Genomic DNA, 26783 nt, shown 5'->3' with positions numbered 1-26783 from the left:
CTCACACCACCATCATCACGCCAAAGTGCTTCAACTAAAGCCTCAAATCTTCCTTCTCTCTCTCTCTCTCTCTCTCCTCTAAATATATACAGACGTAAATTGAGATACTCTCTCATTCTCCATCGTCCATTCTGAATTTCTAGGGTTTCCCACTCTCCTCCACCTTGATTTCTCCCACCTCTCTTCAAATTCTCCATTTCTTGGTAATAATTCTCTTCTGTTTCCTTCTCTTGTTTGGTTGCCGACAAAAGATTTTTGCAATCTTGATCAAAGCAGGAACCTCCACTCTCGTGGGATTTTGTTTCGTTGTCTTTTTGTCTGCCGGTGGTTTTCTCGGCAACCAAACACGGGGGGTTTTATATTTTCTATTTGCTACACATTATTTCTGTGTTGATGCTAGCCCTGATTTCTGAAATTGAAAATTGAGAAGGAAAAAGTTGGTTTGTTGATTTTTTTTTTTCCTTTTTTTTTTTTTTGAATTTTTTCTAGGTTTTTTATTTTTTTTGTTGTAGCAGATGTTGAGGTTGAGATTGTAGAAATAGAGTTGGAGAATTGAGGGGTGGTGATTAAATACAATGCGGTTGTTTTCGTCGAGCTCGAGCGCTGCAAAGGAGCAGAATAATGGAGCAAAGAGTCGGGTGTTCTTGTATCTCAATGTATATGATCTAACTCCTATAAACAACTACCTTTACTGGTTTGGCCTCGGAATCTTCCATTCGGGCATTGAAGGTACGGATTCTATTTATTTATTTAAATTGTTTTTAGAGTGTCCAAATTCAAATATTATTTTGAACGAAGTTTTTGCTGTTGAATTATTGGTTTCCATTGCAAGGGCAGAGAAGATAGATCATTGCTGATTTTCTTGAGGTGATTTGGGGGATTTATGCATATTTTTGTTTAATGGCTGAGGGGATTTTTCTAGTATTGAATCTGAATAATCACAATCTTAAATCTAAAAGTTGCAGTTTAAGTGCCATTCCTTGGTGGAGCTGTAATGTTGATTGAATCGACTTTGGAAACCTATCTGCATGATTAAGCATTTTTTTAATCTATTACTAGATCTCTGCATCTCTTAAATTTTGAAAGCAATACTAGAACTAAGAAACTTGAAGCAGATAGTTGAATGAGATATAAAGAATATCAGAATTTATAAAGCAACTGAAACAATATCAGAGCCCAAATGCTATTGACTTTTTTGGGTATTATATGATTCCCTGGCTACATATAATTCTTTCACTTTGTTCTCATTGTGGAAATGTTATTTCAAGTGTTTCTGATAATTCTATTGTTAGAGTCAACCAGCCCTTGTAGCTAATTTTCTTGATAGACAACTAAAATACATTTATTAAAGTGCTTATAAAAAAATAGATTTATTCAAGGTGCCTAACAAAAAGAGTGTGTGACCCAGGTGGATAGGAGAAAAGTGGCAAACCCTACCTCCTACTTAAGCACTGCATAACAAGGATTCAATCTTAAAATACGAGGAAACTGCTGGGCAAGAAAACAAAATATTTAAAATGGTGTCCTTTTTACCAACACTTTGGAATTTCCTCTCCCTCAAAGATTTGCTCTTTTCAAATTGATCTGATCACTCACAAAGGAGCAAGCATCCAAAACCTCCTTCACCTTCTCCCAACATAGGTGTTAGGTTACCCCCAAGTTCCCAATAACAACTCCTTCAAAGGCATTGGAAGCACCAAGAAAATCCCAAACAGAGAATAACTAGTTTTTTTTTTTTTGATAAGTAAACAGAGAATAACTAGTGTAGATGACCTAGCTAATTTTCTAATTGATCCAAATGATCCTCGTCATCTAAAAAAATAGGGACTATTTTTATGGCAGGGCTTGTCCCTTATGAAATTCAATCTTCTTCCAATTCTGTTCAATACCTTTTCCCTTGTGTATTTCAAAAGAATTACTAGATCACATTTATCTGAAATTTCTCTAACATTTTCACAAGTTTTATTTTTTATGGCCGTTTGACTCTGAACAAACTTTGCAATTATTGTTTCACTTTTTTTTTTTGGAATTATTGTCTTCCTTATCCCTTTGATTCCAAATATGCCTGTCATCTAAACATAAGTGCCCCCATTTCTAACCACAATTCTATTTTTCCTAGGGTATAAATATATTCCAATGGGGTATCTAACAATGCTAAGGGTGGGCATTCATCTTGGAAGGATATATAGTGCAAGATTCGTTTTTGAGTGTTTCTTTCCCATCATTGTATGCTATAGATACCTCAAGTGATGCTTGGGTAGCAAATGTATGGGACCATGCCAACTAGGCGGGCATTGGACTCAGTTTTGCAAGACAACTCCATGATTGAGTGCTAGATGGTGTTGAAGCATTCCTTTTGAGACTGCAAGGAAAATCAGTAAAGAGGGGTGTTGAAGATAGAGTGGTGTAGATGGCCTTGAAGAGTGGCAACTTCTCAATTAAATCCTATTACTTTTGGATGGAACGTGGGAGATCAGATTTGGAATCCATTGGTTTGAAAATGAGTTTTTTTTGCTTGGAAAGCAATTTGACAAGGAATTTTGATTACAGATAAGTCAAAGAGGATAGGATGGACTTTGGTGAATAGATGTCTTATGTGCAAAGGTGGTGCTTTTTGGTGGCCGTGGTATGCATCGTGTGTACTTTGGTGCTTTCCTTTTTGGTGCTTTTCAATACTATTGCTTTTTATCTATAAAAAAAAGTCTTATGTGCAAAGGTGAGGAAAAATCTGTTGAGAAATCAATGATCGTTTGACAATGTAGAGCTGTCTGATCAAGAGCTTAAAACTTCTTTATGAGTAATATTTTGGAGTGGGTCGAAGGTGGTTTTTGAGGATGTGTCCATATCTATGATGGATTTTGTTGATTGGTTAAGTTGCAAGTAAGTGGAAAGAGTGTTTTTTGTTTTCTCTCTTCTTGTTCTTTGTCTTGTTGTGCCCTTGTATATGTCCCATGTGCTTTGTGTGCTCTTTTGCTAGGCATCTTTTAATATATTGCTTTGTTTGCCTATTAAAAGAAATGCTAAGCGTGGGTGACCCAAGGCACTCTGGATATTTCTGAAACTAACTTGGATAAGCTCTGTCTCATCCCAATATTATGCTGCTATTTTCAGGAATAAAAAAAGCAGGGGGAGAACAATACTAAAATAACATTTACGTTATTTGTCTATCAAAAAAATAAAAAAAAAGCATTTACATAACCAAAAATAAAATTTATAATGATCTTTTTACTTACATTAAAAGAAAAGCCTTTTTTGGTCTCTCCTAGTCTCCCTCATTCCTACTCCCTTGTACATTACCAAATAATGCCTGGACTTCTCGTTTACAATTTCCCACTTCGATTCATAGAGTAAAATAGCAAGAGACTCTATTTCAAATTGGGCTTATTACCCAAGTACATCCTTCATACCTAAAAGAGCTACTGACTCTTTTTTTTTAACAAGTACCTAAAAGAACTACTGACATCTTCATATAGTATGAGTAATTTTCCACTTGCATGAACAGCACCCTCAAGTAGCTAGGACCAATGTTTTTGTGCGGAATGGTTATAGAACCAAGCTCTGGTTTAATGTCTGGTGCGAGGAGTCTCCTCTAGGATAAATTATCAGTTTTTTTGGCATTGGCAGCTAATAGAGACGCGGAGGTGGCAGAATAGTGTAGGGATGGGTGGCCATTGGGGTCTGAGATTCCTCAGAAGTTTCCATGAATGGGAGCTCAAATTAGTGGTAAATTTTGTGTAGTCTTGCATTTGTATTGTGATGCAGAGGAGGAAGAATTCTTAGTAAAGATGTCTCAAAGGGGTTGTTTTTCTCTTAAACCATAGCTCAAGGAATTCTCCTTAAGGAATGTGGTCTCCTTTCATTGTTGATACTGTGGGGATCTTGCCTGCCACCTAAGATTAGTTCTATTGATTGAAGAGCTTCTTGGGAGAAAAGTCTTATCGTAGACCTATTAATAAATATGATTAGAATCTTGTGAATTTGTGTTGCTTTTGCAAGCAGATGAAGCAGAGTTGTCTAATCACATCCTTTTCCATTTATGGTGTTTCTTGGTTGTTACCTTATTTGATCAAAGAGACCCTAGCCTTCTGCAAGGTGGTATTTTGGGGAAGTAAAAAATAAAATGATGGAAAACTACTTCATTTATCCTCTTTTGGTATATTTTGGAAGGAAAGAAATCAGAAATATTTGAAGGGCTGGAAGTGTCAGAGTTAAAGTTGAAAGAATCTATTTGTTTTTCTTTTTCTTTTAATAGACAATTTTTTTTTTTGGTAAGAAATAGTCCTTCTGTCTTTGTACTCTTGGTCTAGAGATTCTCTTGGGGAGGGAATCATCTATTTCATTGATAAAACCGATGTGCCCTTTGGCTTGGGGTTAGACTTCTTGGGAACTCTCACTTTTTTTTTTTTTTTTTTCCCGATAAGTAAAGCAAATGTATTAAAAGCATAAAAAAAAGCGTCTAAGGTATACACGGTGTATACAAGGCAAAAAGGAGAGAAGGACAAAAAACAACACCCTCGCCTCACTTGTAGCTCAACTAATCTATGAAGTCAAAGGGACAAAGAACTAGATCCTAAATGTATGTTGACCCACTCCAAAAACATGTACGTAAGGGAGCGTAAAATAGCATGGTTTCCCGAAACATCCCATGTTTCCCCACTCCTTGTATCCATACCTTACTACGAGCCATCTCGCTCCACCGGGTACCTCCCGTTCTTCCTCACATTTCTATCCACATCGTATAGTCTCTACAGGTCCATCTCCATCTCATAACTTTTTCCCCTCATGACCTAGAATATTTATAGAGATATTTCCAACAACCTTCCTTATTCTATAAGGAAGTCTAATATTACAATAATATATCAACCTAGAAATATTCTATATAATATTCTTTACAAAAAGGAATTTATACTAATTAGGAATTTAGGATACTTCTTAACAATCTCCACCTTGGACCAAATTCCATGAAGTTAATCTTCAATCTCTCCATGGCACAAACCTTTTTGTATCATACCACCACGAAAGAACAATCGACTCCACCTTCAGTGAAAATTCCTTTTGTTTTCATCTTATGTGCTTTGTGATCTTTTACTCTTCTAGAAATCTTCAACCCAAGCTCTGATACCAGTTGTAGGGAATTAAACCGAATTCCCAACCTGTGAGAAACAAAAAAAAAAGAGAAAACACATGCCAAAGAAAAACAATCACACGCACAAGACAGTATTTATGTGGTTCGGCAATTTGCCTACATCCACGGAGTTGCAAGGATATCACTATTATCAAGGAAGAATACAGAGTACAACAACAGCGGCTACAATATTTTCTCTCTATATAACACAACAACCACACCACACTAAAAAACCCTAATTACAAAATGTGGTTCCACAATGGGCTAAACGGGCCCAACAAACCTCAGTAAATCTCCCATTAAAAAGCCATGCAATATTATTCGGGTCGGGTCGTCAAACCGGATCAAACAAAACTAGGCTCCACAAAGCCCAACAAATCTCCCACTTGGAGAATAGTTCAATCACCAACATCAAACCGCTATCCTCTAAGAAACAATCTCTCATCCCTGCAACTCATCCTCCTGTCCTCAAGCTAGAAGACCAATTGAAGCTGTGCATAGCTTCAACTTCTCAATAGTGACACCCTTAGTCAACATGTCTTTCGGGTTCTTAGATCCACAAATCTTCTCAAGTATTACCAGTTTATCTTCAACAAGATAATGGATAAAGTGATATTTTGTTTGTATATGTTTCGACTTTGAATGAAAAGTCGAATTTTTGGAAAGAAAAATTGCACTCTGACTGTCACTGTGTAGAATGTCCATCTCTTGCTTCTTACCCAATTCATCTAAGAAACCATGTAGCCAAATCATCTCCTTTCCAGCTTCAGTTGCTGCAACATACTCAGCTTCTGTAGTAGACAAAGTAACAATTTTCTGTAGATTTGAAGCCCATGATATAGTTGTACTACCTAGAGTAAAAACAAACTCAGTAGTACTTTTTCTACTATCAATATCACCAGCAAAATCAGCATCTACATAACCCTGCAGTTTCAAACTTGCACCTATGAAGCAAAGACATGTATCTAATGAACCCTTCAGATATCTTAGAATCCACTTGATTGCCTCCCAATGCTGCTTTCCAGGTCTACTCATGAATTTGCTCACAACTCCCACTGCATGTGCAATGTCTGACCTTGTACACACCATAGCATACATCAAGCTGCCAATAGCTGAGGCATAGGGCATCTTGCTCATATGGTCCCTTTCTTCTTTTGTCTTCGGTGACTGTTCTTTGCTTAGTTTGAAATGACTCCCCAAGGGTGTGCTAACTGATTTAGCTTTATTCATGTTGAACCTCCTGAGAACTTTTTTCACATATTCTGACTGTGAAAGCTTCAATGTACCATTAGCCTTGTCTCTAATGATTATCATACCAAGGATTTGCTTTGCTGCTCCCAAATCCTTCATTGCAAATTGTTTGGACAATTACTTCTTCAGATTATTAATCTCCTCAATGCCAGACCCTGCAATAAGCATATCATCCACATATAACGGTAATATGATGTAAGAATTGTCAAAAAACTTAACATAGCAACAATAATCAGCTTCACATCTCTTGAACCCAATTCTATGCATAAAACTGTCAATTATACCGAATGAAGGATCAAAGCTTCCTAGCCATTGGGCAGAAATCAGTAGATGGTTGCAATTGTCCCTTCCACAGTTACACAGGTAGCATCAATTATATAGTACCTTCCTCCTTGCATGAGATGATTGATAGTTAGGATGATGCCTATGATGAAAAAAGATGCTTCTGAGGTAAAATGAACTCACCCCAAAAACAGCAAAATCATTGTCTTGAGCTTTGTAATTCATCAGATCATGATTAATGGATGATTGCAATAGTCCCTAGCACAGTTACACATGCAACACCAATTATATATGACCTTCCTCTTTGCATGAGAAGATTGATACTTAGAATGCTTCTGTTGAAAAATGAGGCTTCTAAATCAACTCACCCCATTAAATACCAAAATGTTTGAGCCAAGCTTCCTAGCCATCAGGTAGTGATTAATAGATGATTGCCATAGTCCCATTCCAGTTACACAGGTTGCACCAATTACCTTCCTCTTTGTGTGAGAAGATCCATAGTTAGAATGCAATCGAGCTGAAAAATGATCCTTCTTCTGGAAGCAAAGATCCCCAATTTCTAAAAAAAAGTAACATATCCTTTTTTACATTAAAGCCCATAAAAAGATCTGACTGAGAAACAAAGTCTCCTAGCCATTCTATTCATATTGGATTCCCTAATCTTTGTTTTGTGCTATTGTTTCATAAAGAAATCCACCATTTCAAGCTCCTAATCATTGAAGCCTTTGATGAACCTTAGCACAAAATCACTAATTCTGTTGGGCACTTCTGGAGTCCACCCAGTTGTTAAAATTATATGCTATTCTAAGAGATTCAGAGAACTCTTCTTTAAGAAATAGATGAATGTGCCAAACATCAAGCTAAATCTCTCCCTGTGCCCCTCAATCGTTGAGATAAATATGATGAGAAAGCCTCCTAGCCCCTTTAGTTCATCAGTAAATGTTCCTATGAGAACTTCTCACCTCTTTTATCCCACTCACCCTCACAATATGCTACATATCAATAACCACCCTTGTCCATTAGTTGCCTGTCTCCATTTCTAACCTCTATACCCACTTGCCTAGCATGCCACTCCACCCACAGAAATCTCTTTGAAGATCTTAAATCTTGTTTGGACTGAAATTGGAATAATGAAATTCAGGGGAGCACTCCTGGTAAGTATTAGTTTCTCTCCTTTCGGGATTAGGATATTACATTGAAAATGTTAAGGTCTGCTGATATATATTCATTTTGATGATGATAGCAATGCTATTGTAGTGATGCTAGACAATGCTAGTTAATAGGAGCTAACATATCGCTTATCCCATAAAATGAAAAACAAACATCTTACGCAAACTCTACTGTCAAGAAGTTCTAAATAAACATGTGTGGTATTGACAAAACCTGAAAAGCTGTCTTGGTACTGTTTAGAAATGTTCAATAAGTTTATAAAAAATCTTATAGGAATCTAGATAAATATTTTTGGTTTGTACTCTCTGTGATAATTTGAAGTTCAAAGTTATTTGTAATTAAGGTGGACTACTTTATTAAGTAACAAGAAGTATAGCTTTTTATTAGGAAACCTCCAGGAACTTTTTTTTTTGATAAGTAAATATGAGCTTGTATTGGAAATGCCTAGAAGCAACGAAAAGTACACATGAAGTATACAAACAATGCCCAAGAAACTAGGCAAAAAGAAAGACCAAAAACCTTTCCCTTAGCTAGACAAATAGCAACTCTATAAAATCAATCATGGACAAAGTATGATTCTCTAAATACACCCTAGCCCAATTCACAAAAGTATACAAAAAAGAATGTTTTAAAGCTTGGTCGGATCATTCAATATAATTGAACACTATCATTTTTTTCCCTCCATAAGGTCCACATTAAGCGTAGGAACTAGAGGTAGTTTTTCATAGAATATGGTGCCATACCTTCAAAAGAACCAATTGTGTTTTTTTAGGCAGACAATAAAAAAAGGAAACATAAAGCATCTCTCAATTGGCATGGTCATTTATATTTAAGTGGAGATGCTTGAAACAATAGTTTCTTTGCCAGATTTGTATATTACTATGATGATTAGGCTGTGTGATAGATACAACATTATTTTCATGGCCAAAAGGACATGCAATTAATGATATGGCTTCTGCTACTAAAAAATATCTGCATCTGCTATTCTGTTGATTATTGCTTAAAAAGAGGATCCTACAAGTGTTATTAGGGACCATGTATTGAGTACTCCAATCATATTGAAAGTCATACTCATCAAGACTAATGTTGGATTTGATATTAGTGATTTCTTAGTGATGTAAAGAAATCCGGACTTTTCCTCTGCAGTGTCTTGAGAATGGTGTTTGAGTGTCTTTTGACACCTTAATTGCAAATTGAGGGGATTTTTTGTGGCCAAAAATTGAACTTCAAAACTTATCTCACTTGGGGAACTATCTTCCTCTCATTTATTTTATTAAAATAATTAGTAATTAATTCTATCAGTGTCTAGTTGCCTAGGTATTGGGGATTTGGATGACAAATCTAAAATGCCTTATTTGAGCGAAACCTATGATATCATTCAGGTTTGAACTTAGATGGTGCTTATTAGATGCAACGGAAAAAGGCATTGATGGGTCATGTTTGATATCTAGGTGCAATGTCACTTCAAATCAGATACTTATTCCATAAGTGTCCTCATAAACCTTTCTCAACTTTGAATGAATACAAAATCCAGAATGTTTGATGACTCACTCACCCATACACAATTCACCCTTATTCTTATAAGGATTTCTCAATTTTGGTATAAATACCAAATCTAGAATGTTATATGACTAATCCATACATAATTCACCCCTGACCATAAAAAATGGGGCAGTCACATCCTAGCAATCATGATGTTAGATTACAATCCATGACGTCACTGCAATGACCACAATTTTAGGTGCCATTTCTTTAATACTGGATGGGGACCCTTGTCAACCTACGATTGTATGTGAAATTTGACTGCTTCTATTTAAATTGTTATTATATCAAGTTTAGTCAATAAGGGTCCTCATAAACCCTTCTCAACTTTGGTATGAATACCAAATCTAGAATGTTTGATGACTCATCCATACAATTTCATACCTAGCCATCAAAGCTCAGATGCCACTTCACATCCTAGCAATCATGATGTTAGATTACAATCCATTATGTCACAGAAAATTGACTGTAATTCAGGGTTGCATGTGTTTAACGGTAGAAGGATACACTTTTTGACCATTTTTGTATGTGAAGTTTAAAGCTCCTAGTTTAAATTATGGCAAGCTTTTCACATTATATGGTGAACATGTGCTGCTGATTTTCTCCATATTTCCATTTTTAAATTCCTACAGTGCATTAACAGAAGATTTTGTGTCTAATTTGATAAGCAGTACATGGTATGGAGTATGGATATGGAGCACATGAATACCCAACTAGTGGAGTGTTTGAGGTGGAACCAAGAAGTTGCCCGGGCTTTATCTTCAGACGGTCAGTCATGTTGGGCAGCACTGACATGTCTCGTGCAGAATTTCGGTCATTCATGGAGCACCTTTCTGGAAAATATCATGGGGATACTTATCATTTGATTGCTAAAAATTGCAACCATTTTACTGATGAAGTTTGCCTTCGTCTCACTGGCAAACCTATTCCTGGATGGGTGAATCGATTAGCCCGATTTGGTAAGTTGGAAGGTCTGTTGTTTGTTCATATAGATTATCTGGTGATCATGGTAAATTGCATATCCACACTATTCTTGTTACAGATTTATTTAAGTGTTGGTTATGGGTGTGAAACCAACCCTGTAGCTCTGCAATTTTCTAATATCAATCAATTTTTGAGCAAGTGTTTTTACTTTTAAACATTTAAGAAAAGATCCTCTAAAGAATAGCTGCCAAAGATCTCATATATTCTGGTAGTTCCATGTCATTCTGGCAATGGATATATGGAGGGGTAATGATCTAAGCAACTTATGTAGCTGCTTGCACTCCTTGACCTCACATCTTGTGGCCGGTGTTGATTAGTGTTGCCTTTTTATCTAATTTGAGAGCTGTTTGAAGTTTCAGGTTCATTTTGCAATTGTCTGCTGCCGGAAAGTATTCAAGCTACGGCAATTAGACATCTACCCGATCATCCTATCTATTCTGGTAAGCTTGTTGTTCTAAGCTACCTGGTTTAGGTTATGTATTTTGTGCTTCTCTCTGTAATATAATTTTGCTCAAAATTGGATGATCAAGATTAAGACCTGCTTGTCAATTATTAGTCAACCCTAGTTGACACGGAAATTTGAAATCTGCTGCATCTACCACATTCTTTATATCCATTCAAGTCGTATCATATCAGAGAATGGAGCTGATGCAGCCTAGAGATGCGTGGAATTAACCTGTATTTTATACCTTATGTTACTATCAAAAAGAAAAAGGAAAAAAAAAGAAAGATATATACACCTATATTTTGCTATACATTTGAACCTTAAGAAGGAAAAATTAGAAGAAAGACGAGAAGTTTTCATGTGATATGCTAAACCATAGCTTTATTATATTGTAATATTGATCCTCTTACCTAAGAGCCTTGTTAGGCATTGGATAGGAATTATAATCCATTGAAATTAAAGGACCAACCTGCATGCTTTATTTCCATAAGTCAAAAGTTCAATATAGTCATGAATAGTGGAGTAGGAAAAGTTTTGGGATATTGCAAAGTTCATGGATTGTTGTGGATCCTTAGCACACATAATTCTGTATGTTAAGAGCCTTACGTTGGTCTCCTGTCATTATTGAACATGTGCTCCACTGAACTGGAGAATCTCTCTCCCTCTGATTTTTTTCCCTTTATTTTTTAAAGGTTCTTTGGGTGGGGGCTGAGGGGGAAGCGTGTGGTTTTGTTGTTGGGGGCTGCTTCGTCAGTTGTTGTTGAAGTTGTGTTTATCCAAGAAAAGAAAAGAAAAAAAAATAGGAAAAGAAAAATGGCTTGTAAATATATATTCTGTATAGGCCAAAAAAAAGAGAAAAAAATGCCTTCTAAATATATATTTTATAACATGTATGTTGCTGACAATTTTTTTCCCATGGTCTAAATGCAATGGCAAAACAGATGACGAATCAGCTTCCTTGGTGTCATCTGCGTCAGGAGAGAGCGAAGAGGAGGAGCCAGATCATCACCTACTGACTGGAGCAAATGGTGAAATGGCATTTGTAAAGGAAAAACCAGTGAAGCTAGCTAAGGATCTTCTGTAATTTTTCTCTTACAATTTCTTAATTGCTATTTTGGGTCTGTTGGTTTGTAAAAGTAGTATATCAGTAAACATGTAATCTCAATTTAGTTGTCTAAGGCTCTAAGCCTTGTTATGTTTCCTGGTATGATTAGCGGGCCCGAGAATCAAGACTAGGCTGTTACCTACATTCTTTCCAAGTGTATGATTAAGCTTTTGCCTTCTCCTTTTTCTTTCCATCTCAGCAGAATCCTTTAATGAATTGAGAAGAAATGTTCTATACGCAAGTGACCATTTTGTGGATGTTCCATATAAAAACATCTCCATAGGATATGTAAGAGTTATTGAAGAAAAGAAAAAGAATTAAGAAAGGAAACAAATTTAAATTTTTCAATGTTCCATTTTTTTTTTTGGCTTGTTCCTATTGCCATGATATGGCACTTGTCATGATAGACCAGTTGGTCTGGGTCAACGATAAAAAAATGATAAAATTGAATAAATACTAATTTCTAATCATCTAGAATGCTGCCTCCTTGTTTTCCCCCCACGGCCCTGCAGAGTTAGGTACCCCACTTAACTTTTTTGTGTTCTCGCCAAACAACATCTCAACCTCAATAAATAATATTCGATGACCCAGACTTCAAATTCACCTGTTTCTTTGAGTCAACTGGAAATTTCTCACAAAGTTTCCTTGTATCATACTCTTTCAATAAGATATCTTTCTTTTCCTTTCTTTTACTTTCTATATAATGTACTGGAAGACGACTTGAACCAAACATTACCATTTTATTCCATCCTCAATCCTGTTGAGGCTGATGGCAGCCTTCATCTTCGTCTTCCTCATCCTCATCTCTGATATCTTTCTGCATGTTGTAGCTTTTGATGCCACTTGCCCACCAGCCAAGTGTGGTGATGGCGCTCCTGATATTCGGTTCCCTTTTCGACTCAAAGGCCAGCAGCCCCAACACTGCGGGTACCCAGGCTTCGAGCTGGTTTGCAAAGAAAACAGCACCATGATTCAGTTTCCATCTTATGGCGACTTGGTCATACAATCCATATCTTATGACATGAAAAAACTAAACCTTCTTGACCCGAAAAGCTGCGTCCATGAGGTCTTTCTTAATCTCAATCTCTCTCTCACCCCCTTCCAGTATTACTATCATGTCAAGAACTACACATATCTCAATTGCTCAGCTCAGCTTTCGCCTTCTTTTGCACCAGTACCATGCCTAAGTGGCTCCCAGTATCATGTCTATACTGTCGAGTCTTCTCCGGCTTCTAGACTTTCTTGCATGCCTATGAAGACAATTGCAATCCCATTTCCCTACAGTCCTTATCTCTCTGATAATACCTTTGGTCTCGGGTTAACTTGGACCTTGCCTGGATGCAATGAGAAAGGAGGCCATTGCAACTTGCAGTCTAAAACAGGGGATCAGACCAGCTGTTTTAACAAAGGTATTTGAATTTCATCTTCCCTTTAAATTCTTTAGAAATCTTGGTTTGTTCCTTTCAGTACTCTTGCCTTGAATGATCCATTCTTCTCTCCATCATATACATTTTTTTGTTTGTAAATAAACATGATGGGCTATTCATTGAAACATCTGATGGAATAGACTACTAACAGGATATCTCATGAAATTTCAAAATGTGTATCAGAGTTCACATGTTCAATTGTCCAGTTGTTTAAGGGGTATATGAGAATTTGATCACTGTAAATGGCAAACAAAGAAGATTGATGTTCCTGTTCTTTAGCGTAAAGTCAATGTTAATTCTAGCGTGAGGCCAAAGGCCTTTTCTCATCTCTAAGCCTTAATTTATGGATCACATCAAATTTGCCCAAGTTGATTGGAGTAGTTGTCTGATTGTCTCCATCAACTTCAAATTCAGCTATTTATTTCAGTAGGTGGAAGGGGATAAGTCTTGAAAAGTAGAACCAGCTGCCAAGGGCAATTCGAGCCATTAAATTCTTCCCAAATAGCTATGAGAATTTTTTTTCCTTGTATAGTGAACTAGGGACCAAAGCAATTTATACCATACTCCAAGTTATCAGCCTTGTAGTTGTGCTCCTTTTCAAACTGAGAAAGCCACAAGAAAAAGAAAACCACACCCCTACTCTAACAGGTTTGATCTATTCGTGTTTTCCGGGGTGACAAATTTTGATCAGATTCACCATTTAAGAGAATAAATCTGACACTTTTTTTCTTTTTAAATTTTAATTAAGTATGATCGTATTTAGAACAAATTCGTATTATACTTGCATAACCTATTTAATAAATAGATTATTTTTTAGGCAACCTATATAACATAGATTTGACTTGAATTGACTTTGACTCGTTCAAAATATGACTTGGAATAAATAGATCATATTTTTGTTCATATTTTTTAATTTGTATTTGCATCTTGTTTAGGTTAATCCGTTTAATCGAGCACTAGTGTTTTGACACGATACGAAAACGATCCACTTACACAAATTAACACCCTAATTCTTGCTAACTAACACACAAATTAAAGTAACATATATGGGTATATCCGCAAGGAAAAAAAAAAAAAAAAAAGAGTAGCAGCATAGGAACAAAATAACTTCACCTAGACCATTCAACTACCAAAAGGTACGTGGCTGTTGGAGCCATTGACCTAACTCCACTGACTGTTCCATGATGTGCATGAGAGGATACTTCTTCCATACTTTCCTCAAGTTGGCACAATTGACTGGGCACTGAATAGTCTTACTACTACAAAGAAAACCAACACCCATCTTTGAGATGTCATAAACCCTATGATGCAATACACATGTAAGCTTTTGATGTACAAAATGATGCTAATCCTCAACCATTGGCTTAATTTGCAGGTTTTTCAAATAAGCATCTGGTTATAGGTATGCCCTCTATTCAGTTCTCAATGATTTTACATTCCATTTATATTTAATTTCACTGAGAAATGCCCTCTATGCAGGCCTAATCACTGGCATCTTTGCTTTCATTGTGGCAATACTGATAAGCATAAAGATCCATAACTCCAAGAAACTGAATGGTCAGAAGGAAAAAGAGAACCACCTCCAGGTTCAAAAGTCATTGGGAGACTATAAAGCCCTCAAGACTGCTGAATATTCAATCAAGATGGGTCTTCATCAACCAGTTTAAAAGTCATGGAAGTGATTTCAAAGACGAGCATCCAATGGAGTTTATGTTTATTTTGAGTTGATACCTGAAACAGTGGCAATGATGATAAAGAAGTTCATCATCATCACAAAGTAGAAGTCAATGGCCACAGCTGTAATATCCCATTCTACAGTAAGTCTGCTTTGACACATTCAAGTCTCTGTCTTGTATGTTGCAGGCGTAACTACACAAGAAATTGAGAGGTACCATTCTGATTAGATAAAATGTATTAAAAATAAGCTTAGTATAATTAATTCAGGTGTATGATTAATGTGAAGTGTGACCCATTTTGGATAAAGTTACAACTTTATCTTTTCAATGTTTAGTGTTGGGGCTGCAACTTGATTTTGGGGTCTATTGGTTTTGATGATGCTAACTTGAAGACACCAACTAATCCAACCCAAACCCTAACCCAATTTGATCTTTAATCCAAAATGTTCAAACCAACCCAATCCAACTTGTCTCAATTTTTTCAGGTTTTCGGGTTAGATGAATTGTTTAAGTTGTATGAGTCAAATCTAGATCGGGTTGAATTGAATCCATGCATGATAAGCTTTTTAACTTTATATTTTATAATAAATAAGAGATCATTTAAAAACTATTTATTTTCCCAAAAAAATAAAATAATAAATAATATAATTAAAGTTGACATTTTTTCTTTTAAAATTATTTAAAAAGAGGTGAACCCAATATTTTCAGAATTGCCTAAGGGACCAATTCAAACCGACTCCGAATTCAATAGGGTTAGCTTTATTTATTTAAATTTTCTATGGGACAAACACCAAAGGTGTTGGGCATGCATATATGGTTCAATATTTTATTCATTCGGATTTGATTGTGTCGTAGTTCTATAATTTGGATTAGGTTTATCATTGAATGAATTACATTGTTGACATTAACCCCAGAAAAGAAATGGTAGGTATGACTAGTTTGTGAACAACCGACCATCCCATTATAAAAATTGGATAGGTTCGATCTATGGTCATTGGGACTTCGTAAAAAAATCTACTAAATTCATTTGTTCCAAATGATCAATACGGCCAATTTATTAATGGAATTCCTTGTAGGCTCTCTGTTAAATACTCGTTTGGTCGAGGACTTCCAAACATATGGTAAGCTAGACCCGCTGAGGCAAGGCTAAGGATGCAAGATATTTTCAGCAATGACACTAATCTCCTCCCAAAGTAGATTGAAGCCCATCAGGTGTCCGCTGATCAGCTGCCCCAGCAGCCTCGCGGGCTTCCTTAGCAGAGTCCTTTTGGGTGATGAATGTCCTTTGGAAAATTATATAAATTGGCAAAACTCAGATATATATAAACAGCAAAAATTGGAAACAATCCCATTGAGAACAGTCACTAGGAGCAAATCAAACCCCATTCAACCTTCAACCTCAACTCAATTCTCATCAAGGAACAGTTAAGTTATGAGAAAGGATACTTGGAACTCACTCTTTGATCTAGCATCAGGCCCCAGACTCTCCCACTGACTGCATGTCGCACACCAAATTTGATAGGATCCAGCAATATATAGACAACAATGTTGTACAGCCAAATAACACCAATCCAACCCCAGTCAATCTTTCTATTCCCAGCATTTTCCCTTGATGTTGTGGCAAATATCATAGTTGCACTCTGCAAGAATTACAGTTGCTCAAGTGAAAAACAAAAAATAAACAAAAACATACCCTGCATAGGGAGCTTAGTAAGAAACATGATGCAAGGTTCACAACATATTGTCATATATACATATACATAGATAGCGTTAATAGTTCACAGCAAAAAATCAGTACAAGGTAGAAGCAGAAGATTAAGAAGACGTTGGAAACTAGTTTACCCATTGAGTGAGGACAAAGGCACTAACAAGAACAAAACTAGGTCTTTCCCTCAAAGACCAGCCCCTGGAGCGAGTGACAAATATTAAAGCCTGGCTGATGATGCTAACTTGAAGGAACACTGCAGATACCAACTGTGCATACAGATGAACATAGGTTTTCTCATCTGAGAGATTGTACTGGTGCTTGTTGAAGTTTGTTACGTGGAAGATTTTCTGAAGGTAACAAATGAAGAAATTAAATCATGTTTCACTAGCCAGCAAACTTAAGTCTGTTCCTAGATGATTAGTGTAAAGAGCAATAAATTGGTTGCACAAATTAGACATTTTTTACTTCATAAAGAGTAAGTTCACAATTTTTCCTAAAATCAAGGTGTGGAGAGGTTATACCGCAAAGAAACTGGTTTCATAGGCTACCCAGAAGAATACAACTGTCATTAGGGCAAGGTAAGTTCCTAGGACAACCCCAGTCACAAAAATTTCACTGAGCTTCCAACTCTCAGGAACTGGAGACGGCTTGACCCTGTCTTTGGATATAGCTATGATAGCAACTGAAAACAAGTAATCAAGTTGGGTAAGTAGGGAATAAAACAAGGAAACAAAATATTGTCAATCATCATGAATCACACAATATAGAAGCATAAGAGACTAGTAATACTAACCATCATTGAAAATGGCAATAATGAGAACCATGAAAGGAGGAAAATTAAACTTCCAGAATGCAGTCAGCAACAGAAAACCAAGCTGTTAAAAAACCCATGTTGCCAATCAGAAATGAACATTAAAGTGGGCACATATGATAAAACTCCCATATTCAATCCAATGAAAATGAAATAAAAAAGGAAACTTACAACAATATGTATTGTGATAGATACTGCATATATCTGGGGAACAAAAAAGGGGAAAAGAAACTTTTAAGCATTAATGGTCATAAAGCACAATTTTTTTGTTAAGAGAAGTTTCCTCAAAGAATAAAATCTCTTTTTACCAAGTAGGTCTTCATCATTTGAATGATTGAGCGGCTGGTTGATACAGCACTAATGATAGCAGTTAGCCCAGGATGTATCAGTATTATGTCAGAAGCACCTCGAGCAGCATCTGTTGAATCTGCCACAGCAAATCCTATGTCTGCTTTCTGTAATGCAGGTGCATCATTAACTCCATAACCCGTCAACCCAACAATGTGCTTTCTTGATTGTAATTGCATCACAATCTCGTACTTATGTTCTGCATGGAAGAATGGATAAAAAATAGTTGTGCAAAAAGATTCACATGTTCACATTTTATAACCAGCATATTTACCAGGAAAGACACCAGCAAAACCATCAGCTTTCTCAATGAGTTCATCAACTGGTAAGGTTGCAACAGACTGATCCTTATTATGACCAAGTAAAGATGATGAAGGGTACATGTTTGTGCCCATTCCAAGTTGTCTTCCAGTCTCCTTAGCAATTGCCATTTGATCACCTGAAAAAGGATCCAATGTGAGACATAGTCATGATGCATGTTTTTCTTTTTGGTATATATAATGGTGCATGTAAGGTATCGATTTTCAATTTCAATTAGAGAGAAAAAAATTCCTAAAGAAGATTGGTAAAACTTGGAGAGATTGGATTGCCATCCTGGTTTAAGGTAGATATAGTGACGATGAAGTTGATGAAAAAAACTGTAGTTGTGTCAAGATAGACCGGTTGTCCTCAAAGACACCAAGGTAAGAGGCGTGTCAAAAGGCATGAGAAAGATTACTTTCAAATACAGGTGTTTGAAAGTACAAAAGGATATCTAAGAAATTCTAAGTACCAATGAACACAACACCAAATCTAAGAGAGCCTTAAACTAAGACTAAAGAACTTAGATCCTTCTCTAGCAATCAAACAACCACTTCTTCATATACATTCACACCCTTCTTTATAAATCAAAGTACCATCATTTTGCTGCAGTTGCAGAATCATCTGTTTTTTTGGCTAGCTTGTTCTTCTCTAGTCTATGTTTTTCTCTTTTGTCATAGGAACCAAGGATAATGGTGGTTAACTAGAAAAACCTCTCAATTTGAGAGGTACTTTTATGTGTGTATGCAACCTGTTTGCATCATCTCTATTGTCTTTATCAATAATCTCATGAAGCATATTTTTTACATTAGTGAACCAGTTGGAAATAGCCTGCCCAATTGTTCTAAAAGTTTCATTGAAGAGTAGCAATATTGAATACACCCAGTTGACACAATTAAAGACTCTTGAAAGACAAATCATTCTAAATATAGAAAGCTCCATGAGAGAATCAGCAGTGATGGTCACCTGTAATCATCTTAACACTTACTCCAAGATCTACAGCTCCTCTAATTGTCAAGGCACTGTCAACGCGAGGAAGGTCAGAGAGAGGGAGAAGACCAAGAAATTCCCAGGGTCCACCAGGACTATCTTTGGTGCCTGCTGGTACTTCCTGTAGCAAAGAGAACAGCCCCTCATTCATTCAGACATTTGTGGAACAAAATTCCAAAAAACACCAGCAAGTGAATAAAAACAAATTTACCTGACAAGCAACTGCAAGGGATCGAAGCCCATGCTCTGCAAATTTATTGATTATTGAATGTACTCTTCTTTCAATATCTGACTTGTTATGTGCCAAATTGAGAATCTACAAGTCACATGTAAAGGGAATCCAAAGTTTCTGAATCAATTGTATGCCCAAGGGTTCAAATCTAATAAGGCTTCAAAGTGAAAAGTGCTATACCTGCTCTGGTGCACCCTTGCTAACTCTGTGCATTTTACCAGCACTGTCAATGTATGTAAGCGCTGTCCTCTTATTAGTTGGATTGAATGGAAGGAAGTGAACTTCTGAAATCCCAGTGCGTGCCTTACACCAAAAGAAAGGAAAAAAAATCAACAGAATGGATTATCAAAATTTCGAGTTTGTTTCACAAGCATGGAGAATGCAACTGTTATGTATACACATAAAAATATATAAAGCTGGAAGAAGTCTACATGAATTTTTTTCCTAATACTGTATTAGGGATTCCAGGCATACTAAAAAGATGCCCATTTCATTCCTGTCCAACAGAAACAACAACAGCAATGATGACACTAAAAGACCAATGATAACCTTCATATTCTTCAGTTTCTCCAAAAGGAAGAGAGAAAAAACTTAAGCAAAAAAGATCTTCAAGACTTCTTGGGTCATCAAGCTAGTGCACTAGGTCTATATATTTCAAAAGGAGCCTCAGGTGAACATAGTTCCTGAATATTACTAGACTTGCATGAATATTCTAAGTAATGGGATCCAATACCTCCTTAGGATCGTCCAGCATTGAAACAATGGCAGCATCAATCGCATCTTGATTCTCCAACCTTGAAGCTGTTGCAGCCATCAATAAAACCATTTCCTTGTCAACACCTTTGGCAAAAACCTGTAGCAAAGTCAATCATGTCAATATATGTTGCAAAACAAAATGGAAAAGACTAGAATTCTGACAGACCCAAGTAATCGCACTGATTCTGCAGCTCTTTGGATCCATTCTTCAGGATATCTATAAACTTCTGGCAAATATTGGAGTCTGAAATTTTATATGAAGATTCCAGCAGTAGAAGTATTATTTATATTCTGAGCCAATTGGCAATTATTCAATGCAAATACACGTTAACCATAGGATCTTGGAAGCTCTTTTGAATAAAAGCTCATGCTAGTGAACTTGAAACAACTCTCAGGCCAAAGTTTAGTGTGAGACATCAATCATACCACCAAAGCAAACCTTAATTAAGCTCAGTTACTATAAACAAAGCTACAGTACAGTTTTTTGCTATGCCATTCAAGGAAATGAAAATTGTCATAAGAGGACAAGAAGTAGTACCTCGATCATATTCTTGTCTACTGTAAGTTGGTTAAGAGTTAAAGTTCCTGTCTTATCACTGCAGAGCACATCCATCCCAGCCATTTGCTCAATAGCTGTCATTGTCTTAGTTACAGCACCCTGCTCAAGGGATTGTTCAATTTTTTAAAACTCCCAGGTTATTATTTGAATAATTTCTGCAGAATTTTCAAGGCAAAGGCACAATTCCAAAATGTTATGTCAATATTAGCTCGACAAACCTTCCGATATAGGCATTCAAAACTGAAGGCCATGGTAGTGGACAGAACTGTTGGCATGAAAATTGGGGTACCACCAATGAGGAGGACAAGCAAGTTATATATTACAGAACGATAATCTCTGTGTTGGACCCACCATATTACAATGATCTCAATTAACACCCCAATGGCGGTTGCGCAAATGCAGAAGTTTCCAATTGCAGTAAAAACCTGAAACCATCAAGTAAAGTGATGAATCCCCAAATACACAATGGAGTAACAAATTCTTTCTCATGGGTTACACACAAGGCCTCATGTGTTGTTATAAATTCCATGCGCCTAGTACTATAAGTTTCAGACTGATACCAGAAGTCCATGACTACCTGTTTGAGTATATTATGAAGATTAAGAGTTTCAGGAATAAACCTGCTGAAAATGCCCAACATGTATGGTGGTTTCCACAAGATGAGCTGCCTTTCCAAAGACAGTACGCATTCCAGTTGCAATAACAACGGCTTCAATTTCACCTTGCTTACATGTTGAACCAGAGTAAGCTACCTCACCAGGATGTTTTATCACTGGGAGTGACTCTCCTGTGAGAGCAGACTGAAAAAGAAGACTGTAGTTAGAAACGCAGAAATTGAAGCCACTCAAATTTTACTTTTATGAAATCAAATCTCTTTGCAAACACTTCAGGTCGCATAATGATTAGATAGAAGTTAAGACGTAAAATATCATGACAGGTACTCCACATCTATCCATAACTAAAAGTTATATAGAACTATAACATTTCTAGATTTCCAAATAAGTAACCCTGCTAAATTTCAGTATTTTGACCACATTCTCATGGTAACACACTACCCTACACTCAATGTATAAAAGAAACAGAATTTCAAGGCAGGACTACAGAACATGGTTCTGGGAAGGTATGAAGCAACATTAAATTTTTATTTTCTGGTTCAACAACCTCAACAGTTTGAAATACTAATCGGTCCTTGAAACCCTTGGGAATGGTATAATTTTCTTTTAGAAGATGATCTGCCAAGTTCTTTGAGGATGAGTGCTGACCAATACAAGTTGCATACTTTTGCTGATAAAAAATGTGTAATTGGATAATGCGTTGCCTTATCAGGCCAGTCAGATCTGGTATTTGGTTCCTCAGCCCCAAGAAGGATGAATATTCTCCCACTTTTTCTGGATATACATAATCCATACGCATCTTTTGACCATTTGAAATCACCCTAAGGTATCTCCAGAAAGACTAATGGTTTTTTCCTTTGTAAGAAATTATCACTATGAACTATAAAAATCATGTCATTAGTAATGCCATTCCACAGTAGCACTTGGTAACACAAGGATTATGTTAGGCATGAGGCCAAATTTTATCTAAAAATGTATGGGATTGCCTAACCATAAGGGAGCAAAGGAAAGAAAAGGAAAGAAAAGTAAAGAATTACAGTAGCAATTATGAAGATCTAAGACAGACAATGACACCTTTTTTTTTTTTTTATCATAAATTTCTTGGGGGAAAATGAAATAGCACAGCTAACCAACTGGATGATATTAACCAGCATTTCAAATGATGCATGACCATTAGAAGCTAAAGAATTGTTTTTATGGGCTTTTCTTTTAACTGAGAGACTTGGAGGCAGCCGTTATTTGGGCCTATATGAATAGAAGAGAAGCAACTTGGGAAGGGAATTTAAGGAGACCGAAACAGTTAGAACAGAAATTTTCCAATAATCTGGTAACCACAATTTTAAAAGGTACAAGACACACCTAAGGCGCAAAAGTCTCTTAGGGATTAGGCACTAGGCGTGTGCCTAAGTGGAGTGAAATGCTAAGTATGATGCACATCAATTTTATAAAATATGATTTAAAATTCAATCCAATCGACAAAAAAATAAAGATTCCAACATTTAAAATAAGCAGACAACAAAAAAGTAATGAAACTATATAAATTTCAAGAATAAAAATGTTTTAATAGGGAAAATTAAAGTAAACTAGAAGCCCCTCTACAATAAGGGCCCACGCCTTGGTAAGCGAGGCGCTATCACCTATATATACACTGGTGATAGACTTGAATACAGCACTCTGATTGCAGAGAAAATTAGGATCAAAGAACAAAAGTAGAAAGTTAGAGATCATTTCCAATTCCATTCTGGCATTTTCAGCTTCATTTCAGGTCCTAAACTACCTATCTCGTCAATTCAAGCTTCAAGTGCACACATCTCAAACTGATATATAGAACAAGTGACTGCAAAGTAGACATTCATAATCAGATTCAAACATTCTTCATTAGTTAGTTTCAGAATTTAACATGATCAGATACCTGATCAATTTTCAGAGGATCTCCTTCAAGTAAACGTGCATCAGCAGGGATGATATCTCCTGGTTTGATACTGACAATGTCTCCAGGAACCAACACAGAAGCATATTCCTTACTCCATTTGCCAGCTCGTAAAACCTGAAGAAGCAGATGACATTTTGAAGGCAAGAAATACAGAAAGATGTCTAGATGGGGTAATGGAAACAATAGATTGAAATAGTTGGTGGAAAATCCAAGATTGAAAGAATGTGAGAATGTAAACCGTTGCTTTTGGAGCCAGCCAAGCCATAAGGCGAGCCACAGCATTGCCAGTTTTGTTTTCCTCTACAAAGCTGATGGCTGAATTGATAATATGCAGTGCCAGAATGCCAAGAAAGGTTATGTAATCTACATCCTTATTCTGTACAAAAAAGCGTTTGCAACAGTCAAAAAAGATAAGATTGGGCTCTGAGTTCAGTTCAATCAAGTGTCTTCAAAAGGGGATTTCCAACATCAACGTAAGATAGATATCTATAGACTTACCTCTTTAAGTGCAAGAGAAATGGCCATGATTGCTGCTGCTTCCATAACCCATGAGAGAGGATTCCACATAAATCCCAAAAATTTGATAATCTTATTTTCCTGAAAAGAAAATGACCCAACTACAAATCAAGAAAAAGTTGGGAACTCGACCAAAAATGAAACTGAACTTCTGAGAGGTGACGAGGAAGACTATAACTAGAGAAGAGAGAAGAACACAAGTTGAGACCTTTTTCTCTTCAAGTTTGTTGTGCCCAAACACCTTCAATCGCTTCTCTACCTCATCCAAGCCGAGACCTTCTCTTGTGCATTTTAATTTCTCAAAAACTTCTTCAAGAGGGATGTTCTCCTGCCAACAGAGACTTATAAATTGGTGCAGTCACCTAATCAAAATTGAAGGTGGAACCTCCAACCCATGTAGTAAAACAGTATTGCAGTTCTAAGATATATATGCATCATGGCTCTAGATAGACATTATTAGGGAAAAAAAAAAAAAGAGAATTCACCTGGCCCAAGTAGCTAGAATTAAGAATTAAGGCTTTGTTAAGTTAAATTGAGTTGAAAATATTAGGATACCTAGTACTGAATCAGTTCTATGAATAATTTTTCTTATCTGAAGTACAGAATTTATATCACCAACGTAGTAGGAACAATATATATATTGAACTATGTAATTCAATTTTATCTCAATAAAATAGAAGCCTCCATTCCCAACTTGCAGCAAGAAATAGAGCCTATCCTCTAAGAAGACTTGGAAAATGAACACTACCCTATATTACTTACAAGAGATCATGATTTAGAAACAAAGATAACATTTTTACTCTAAGAGGGCTATGTGGTTTACCAAGAACAGTAGGAGTTCTAAGTGGTCACCCAGTAAAGGCATATATAATACCACAATCTCTTGTGAAGACTTCAGATGGTACTGACTACTGAAGCAGAAAAACCACACCCAGAGCCTATTCTGTAACTTAATACACAGCATTATATTACCAGGAAATGCAAGATAGTAATGTGACAAACGTAAAATAAATACCAGATCAACAATCTCCTTGCTGATAGCTTCAAGGGTAATTGCAGTTTTGTCCATTGTGGCTCTCCTAACACTGCCGTGGAAAGTTGGATAATCTGCAACGTCGAAACTGGTCGTCATATTACTATATGATGCAGAAATTTACACCCATTAGCACCCACACACTTTGCATTGTTACCATATGTTTAAGGCCAAGGAGTCACACAAAAGGATAAATAAAATCCATTTGATAACTACTAGAAAAGTTGAAAAATCACTTGTGGTGCTTCCTAAGAAAACAAGCACTTGATAGTTGATTCTCCCATAATGGTTCTAGAGAAAGCACTTCAAATAGAAACACTCCCAAACTCTCTAACATGAAAAATCAAACATGACACTTCTCAGGAGTTGCTAGATGGCTAACTGAAATTTCATTAGTCTACTGCATTTCACATTGCAGTTTCAGCCCACAAATTGGTATTGCAGTATAAATACATAACAGAATCACAAAAATGAAGAAATGGCAGGAAAATATAAGAAATTAAAATTCTGAACATTTGATTCTTAAGTTAGCGGTAACCCATATAACCAAAACCTAAACTCAGGAACCTATCACACAACACTTTGGCTTACCCCATAGAGTAAGCTGCTCACAACTTTCAGTTACCAAAACAAAGAAGAACCATTCTCAAAATCCCATTTTCTTTCCTTTTTGTTTCATTCTCTCGACCAAACAGCAGTAAATTTACCCCATTCTCTTAGCGCCAATAAACAAACACTAGAAGATATTCAATTTCAAATCCTTCGTGAAAATTAGCAACAGAAGCCGTAGTTGAAACAATGTGTACCTACAGAGACTCAAACAGTGGTGGGTATCTTCAACATGAACCCACTTCACAACTCAAAAAATTTCCCTCAAATGGTGGCCAAAAACACCAAAGCTTCCAGCACAAAAAGCATAGAGAGAAGCTTTCAGAATCGTTGAAGAAAATGTTTGGACCAACATATGAAACAATGTCAATTTCATCCATGCTACATATCTTTCCTGCTAACTATTAAGGGAATCACAAAATCAAGCCCATAACGGGAAAGAATTAAAATCGAGTATATAATACTATTTGATTGTCTTAATTTATGGAATCATCAGGATTATTGTCTGTTACATATTTGACTTCCTACTATGCACTTGATTTTATTGCATCTCCTTAATTAATATTTCATTACTTATAATTTATGGAATTATCTATCAAAGGGAATTCATGTTTGTTACCTGCTTGATTATGTGCATGTAATTGATATCCATTATACCGTTGATTTTATGCATTTCCTTAATTATTTTGATCATGTATCTATTTCTTTATTATTTAATATATATATTCTTATTTACAAAGATTTTTAAATAATTTATTTATTTACTTATTCTTGTATTTTGGTATTTCTTGAAATTTTTTATTTTTGTAATTCTATAATATATATAAAAAAAAAAATGCATTTATTAAAGTTTGTTTTTTCATGTTTCTTTATTGTTTAATATACATTTTCATAACTTTATATAATATAATTAAATAATTTATCTACTAAAAATTCATAGTGTTTTTCCATTCATCTGTAAATTTTTTTATAAAGAATTTAAGATTTTATTTGATAACTATTTTTCAAAAATAATTTTAGTTAATAATTTTTTAGAATAATTTTTTAAAACTATTTTTTAATATTTTGTAAAATAAATGTTTTTTTTAAATTTAAAATATTTTTAACATATTTTCTATATTTTTAAGTATGTTTTAAAAATAATTTTTATATATAATACTTTATTTTTAATCATTTTTTAGATATATTTTTAAAAATAAAAAACTGCTTTTTATTTTTAAATCTTAAACATGACTTCCTACTTTTTTTATTTTAGAAAATAAAAAATTATTTTTAAAAATAATTACTGACCATAAATAATTTATCTACTACAATCTACACTTTGTATTTTTTATATTTATTTATTATTTAGTATATATTTTCCTACC

General features: G+C 35.7%; 3 protein-coding genes across 7 annotated transcripts; 2 read left to right on the top strand and 1 right to left on the bottom strand.

Moving 5' to 3' along the window:
- Positions 1-12097, top strand: LOC132252754 (uncharacterized LOC116803646). 4 transcript variants are annotated; one of them, XM_059733898.1, is made up of 5 exons: positions 1-203; positions 516-729; positions 10042-10329; positions 10714-10794; positions 11741-12097. In XM_059733898.1, the coding sequence occupies exons 2-5, from the start codon at positions 576-578 to the stop codon at positions 11881-11883; spliced, it is 666 nt and encodes a 221-aa protein (XP_059589881.1). In that variant the 5' UTR covers positions 1-203; positions 516-575; the 3' UTR covers positions 11884-12097. The 4 variants fall into 4 exon arrangements, with proteins under 4 accessions (XP_059589881.1, XP_059589880.1, XP_059589878.1 ...); XM_059733897.1 differs by having other exon boundaries at positions 9-203; positions 490-729; XM_059733895.1 differs by having other exon boundaries at positions 9-203; positions 490-729; positions 10708-10794.
- Positions 12098-12528: 431 nt separating this feature from the next.
- LOC132252753 (RING-H2 finger protein ATL22-like) lies at positions 12529-15335 on the top strand. Its single transcript, XM_059733888.1, has 3 exons — positions 12529-13313; positions 14707-14733; positions 14811-15335. Exons 1-3 carry the CDS (start codon positions 12674-12676, stop codon positions 14996-14998), a joined length of 855 nt encoding a protein of 284 aa, XP_059589871.1. The 5' UTR covers positions 12529-12673; the 3' UTR covers positions 14999-15335.
- A 527-nt stretch (positions 15336-15862) lies between these two features.
- LOC100244257 (ATPase 11, plasma membrane-type) lies at positions 15863-25848 on the bottom strand. 2 transcript variants are annotated; one of them, XM_059733886.1, is made up of 21 exons: positions 25399-25848; positions 24790-24881; positions 23983-24102; positions 23757-23855; positions 23497-23634; positions 23238-23372; positions 21332-21511; positions 20930-21136; positions 20691-20810; positions 20130-20249; positions 19577-19699; positions 19376-19480; positions 19163-19285; positions 18149-18313; positions 17835-17981; positions 17698-17730; positions 17509-17590; positions 17237-17397; positions 16850-17062; positions 16465-16647; positions 15863-16290 (listed from the first exon to the last, which is right to left on the bottom strand). In XM_059733886.1, exons 2-21 carry the CDS (start codon positions 24841-24843, stop codon positions 16261-16263), a joined length of 2538 nt encoding a protein of 845 aa, XP_059589869.1. In that variant the 5' UTR covers positions 24844-24881; positions 25399-25848; the 3' UTR covers positions 15863-16260. The 2 variants fall into 2 exon arrangements, with proteins under 2 accessions (XP_059589869.1, XP_059589868.1); XM_059733885.1 differs by having other exon boundaries at positions 17835-18073; positions 19141-19285; positions 25399-25845.
- Between the last annotated feature and the right edge of the window lie 935 nt (positions 25849-26783).

The sequence above is a fragment of the Vitis vinifera genome, chromosome 2 (assembly GCF_030704535.1).
Source record: "Vitis vinifera cultivar Pinot Noir 40024 chromosome 2, ASM3070453v1".
NCBI lineage: Eukaryota > Viridiplantae > Streptophyta > Magnoliopsida > Vitales > Vitaceae > Vitis > Vitis vinifera.
This window is presented reverse-complemented; position numbering and strand designations above follow the sequence as displayed.